The sequence below is a fragment of the Protobothrops mucrosquamatus genome, unplaced genomic scaffold (genome assembly GCF_001527695.2).
Source record: "Protobothrops mucrosquamatus isolate PMUCROS unplaced genomic scaffold, P.Mucros_1.0 scaffold5448, whole genome shotgun sequence".
Taxonomy (NCBI): Eukaryota; Metazoa; Chordata; class Lepidosauria; order Squamata; family Viperidae; genus Protobothrops; species Protobothrops mucrosquamatus.
This window is the reverse complement of record NW_015391306.1, coordinates 1-4,044: the sequence shown is the minus strand read 5'-3', so window position 1 is coordinate 4,044 and position 4,044 is coordinate 1. Positions and strand designations below refer to the sequence as shown.

General features: G+C 47.9%; 1 protein-coding gene across 1 annotated transcript in view; it reads right to left on the bottom strand.

Annotated features, from left to right (window-relative positions):
• Positions 1 to 3,174, bottom strand: part of TGM2 (transglutaminase 2) — a gene marked incomplete at its 5' end in the record, with an annotated part of 20,066 nt that extends 16,892 nt beyond the window's left edge. The window contains 2 exons of the mRNA XM_015829112.1: positions 1,804 to 2,015; positions 3,046 to 3,174. Of these exons, the coding sequence (XP_015684598.1) occupies positions 1,804 to 2,015; positions 3,046 to 3,174 (341 nt within the window). The remainder of the gene's footprint in view (positions 1 to 1,803; positions 2,016 to 3,045) is intronic.
• Between the last annotated feature and the right edge of the window lie 870 nt (positions 3,175 to 4,044).

The following is a 4,044-nucleotide window of genomic DNA, read 5'->3' as shown; positions in this document are numbered from 1 at the left end:
ATCTGCCCGCCCGGTTTGCTTTAATTACCCTGAGGAATGCTCCTCCTCTTCTCCCCAAGACTTACAAGAGGCAGCAGGAATTTGGGGGTAGGGTGGGGTGAACTTGATGAACCCTACTATTCTCCAAAGCCCCTGGAGGCAGGACAAGAAGCAACGGATGGAAACTCATCAAGGAGAGAAGCAACCTGGAACTAAGGAGGAATTTCCCAACAGTGAGAACAATTAACCAGTGGAACAACCTGCCTCCAGAAGTTGTGAATGCAGGAATTGACCATGTCTAGTTTTAATGAAGAGAAGGACGAGGGGGGACAGGATAGCAGTATTCCAATATCTCAGGGGCTGCCCCAAAGAAGAGGGAGTCAAGCTATTCTCTAAAGCCCCTGAAGGCAGGACAAGAAGCAACGGATGGAAACTCATCAAGGAGAGAAGCAACCTGGAACTAAGGAGAAACCTCCTAACAGTGAGAACAATTAGCAGCTGGTCGTGGAGGCCACCTGGAGGTTTACCTGTGTCAAAATGGACTCAATGGCTCTCTGAAAGAAGGCAAAGGACCGGCTGTCTGCAAGGAGTATAAATCCTTCCCTTCCCCACCATTCGGTCAGAACCTGAGGAAGCTTCTGGGATGAGAAGCGAAAGGTCTTCAAAAGAAAAACAAGAAAATCCAGTTGCCTCCTGAAAAAAAGCACCTTTGGGACAACCAGGACCTGGATGATGGAGAATCTCCATAGATATCTCCTTGAAGATGTTTCACTTCTCATCCAAGAAGCTTCTTCAGTTCTGGATGAGAAGCAAAAGGTTTTCAAAGAAAACCAAGAAAGCCCAGTTGCCTTTGGTAAGGCCACAAGTGGAATCCTGCATCCAGTTTTGGTCACCACGATGTAAAAAAGATGCTGAGACTCTAGAAAGAGTACAGAGAAGAGCAACAAAGATGATTAGGGGACTGGAGGCTAAAACATATAAGGAATGGCTGCTGGAATTGGGTAAGTCCAGTCTAATGAAGAGAAGGACGAGGGGGGACATGATAGCCGTGATCCAGTATCTCAGGGGCTGCCCCAAAGAAGAGGGAGTCAAGCTATTCTCCAAAGCGCCTGAAGGCCGGACAAGAAGCAACGGATGGAAACTCATCAAGGAGAGAAGCAACCTAGAACTAAGGAGAAACTTCCTGACAGTTAGAACAATTAACCAGTGGAACAACCTGCCTCCAGAAGCGGTGAATTCTCCAACACTGGAAGCTTTTAAGAAGAGACTGGACAGCCATTTGTCCGAAATGGTATAGGGTTTCTTGTCTGAGCAGGGGGTTGGACTAGATGACCTCCAAGGTCCCTTCCAACATCATCATCATCATCATTATTATTATTATTATTATTATTATTGTGGATCATCGCACAGTCAGCCAGATGTTCAGACTGGATTTGGCCTTTTTGTCTACCTATCGAGTCCTTCCCAAGGACCTGGGATAGGCAGATGTGGATGTTTGATGGTATCACAGATCTCGTCGCAGGATGGAAGCAGTTTCTAGTAAGGCCGCCTTTTGCAATTGACTAATGGCGAATTTGTCAGTGCCAATGGTGTTCAAGTGGTGCTCCAGTTATTATTATTATCATCATCATCATCATCATCATCATCATCATCATCATCATCATCATCATTATTATTATTATTATTATTATTATTATTATTATTATTATTATTATTATTATTATTTTTATTTTTATTTGGGTTTCCTTTTGGGGAAAAAGCACCTGTGGGACACATCTTGAACCTCTCCCTCCAACCAGCGGCACCTCCATGATTGTGACCCACCTGGGCAGCATCTTGACCTGTGACAGATTCTCACCTGTGCAGGCCACCGCGGCAAAGACCCAGCATTGCCCGTACCGAACCGGTTGGCATCCGTACTTCTGCCACCTCCGAAGGATGTCCACGCTGCCACTCCAGGTCATGGGGCTGACCCCGTCATCGTAGCGGTTGTCCCAGCGTCCAAAGAGGATGCCTTTGTCGTCGTTGCAGTTGACCTGCAGCCAAGAAACCAACGCCTCAGCGTGAGATAACACAAGTTTCAATTGAGAAAGAAGAATATGGGTAACCCAGGGTTGAACGGAGGGGTCCTTGTGGTTCTCTGAGCTTAGATGTTTTCTTGCAGACGTTTCATTACCAAACTAGGTAACATCATCAGTTCCAGCAGGGAGTGGGGTAAATTGAGAACAAAGCTCACTCCCTTCATTACCTAGTTTGGTCATGAAATGTCTGCAGGAAAGCAACCAAACTCAGGCAGCATCAAGGACCACACTGTATTCCTCCTCCTCCTCCTCCTCCTCCTCCTCCTCCTCCTCCTCCTCCTCACAAACCGCACTCCCTTCCAGCACTGATGATGTTACCTAGTTTGGTCATGAAATGTCTGCAAGAAAGCAACCCAGCTCAGAGAGCACCAAGGATCCCTCAGCACAAGTTTGCCACAAAACAAAGTTTACAAAATTGTTTTGTGTAGGTCAGGGGTAGGCAACCTTGGCTCTTTTATGACTCGTGGACTTCAACTCCCAGAATTCCTCAGTCAGCATGGGGGAACTATGGCCCCCTCATGACTGGTGGACTTCAACTCCCAGAATTCCTGAGCCAGCATGGGGGAACTACGGCCCCCTCATGACTCGTGAACTTCAACTCCCAGAATTCCTCAGCCAGCCTGGCTCAGCTTGGAAACCTCTCCCTTTCCCCTCAGCATGGCTGCCTCAGGAATTCTGGGAGTTGAAGTCCAGGAGTCACGAAGGGGCCATAGTTCCCCCATGCTGGCTGAGGAATTCTGGGAGTTGAAGTCCACGAGTCATAAAAGAGCCAAGGTTGCCTACCCCTGGTGTAGGTCCACCTTGTTAGACCTTGGATCAACTTTAAACCTTGTTGGTTTCAGTGCAGGAGGAATTCAGCCAGATCAGAGAAGGTTTGGGGATCCTTTGGAGTCTGCTCTCCTCTGTCAAGGAAGGGCTAGTCAACCCTGCCCCAGAAACCCATCCTGTCTTTTCCTTGAGCGCGGTCAAAGGTCCGCGGTCTTACCATGGCGCTCACCACCCTGCTGACGTAGACGGGGCTGTTGCGTCGAGCACAGTCCTTGTCTTGATTAAGGAGGAACTTGGGGTTGTTGTCCAGGAGCTCCAAGCTGATGTCCAAAATGTCCTCTTCAAACTATTTCGGGGAAGAAAGGAGGTGAGAGAACTGAGATGGAGCTGGTGGCCTTCAACACAAACATCTGGTGGTTTCTTGGTTCTCATCTATTCACGAACGCATCAATGGAGTCCTTGATCCATGGGTTGGACCCTAAAGAGCCACAGAACAAGGAGGAACATGGCCATCCATACTCTGTGCCTTCTTCTGGTGGGGGATGTCCAGCACCTGGAGACCCTCAGGAGCTTGGATACTAGAAGGTGGTCTGCCCACCACAGATCTCCTTCAGGCAGTGACAAGTCCTGTTTTCACCACAACCCCCTGCACCTCCTGCTCTCTCTCCCTCCCCATTTCTTCACTACGATTTTACTGTCGATTGCAATTCTATTTTATTGTTTTTAGAAATATTTATGTATTGTGTTTTTATAGCTTTCAACATTAAAGCTGCTCAAAGTCATCTCAGGGTGAGATGGGTGGCAAACGACACGTGTCAGATACAAGCCACCACTCTTAGACCAACAGCCAAGCAGGAAAGAAACCAGGAATTAACCAACTCAAACAAAGAAGCTAACAGCAAATGACAGGCTAATCAAGGAAGCAGGAAGAAGAAAAGGACAAAAGCCCCATAAATACTGACAGGGCAAGCCACGTGTGTGTAAACAGAGAGCAAGCTACACTCCCTTCTAGCATTGAGGGTGTTCCCTAGTTGGGTCATGAAATGTCTGCAAGAAAACCGCCAAGCTCAGAGAGCACCAAGGGATCCCACCGTTCCTCCTCCTCCTCCTCCTCCTCCTCCTCCTCCTCCTCCTCCTCCTCCTCTCCACAAACCTCACTCCATCTAGCACTGATGATGTTCCCTAGTTGGGTCATGAAATGTCTGCAAGAAAACAA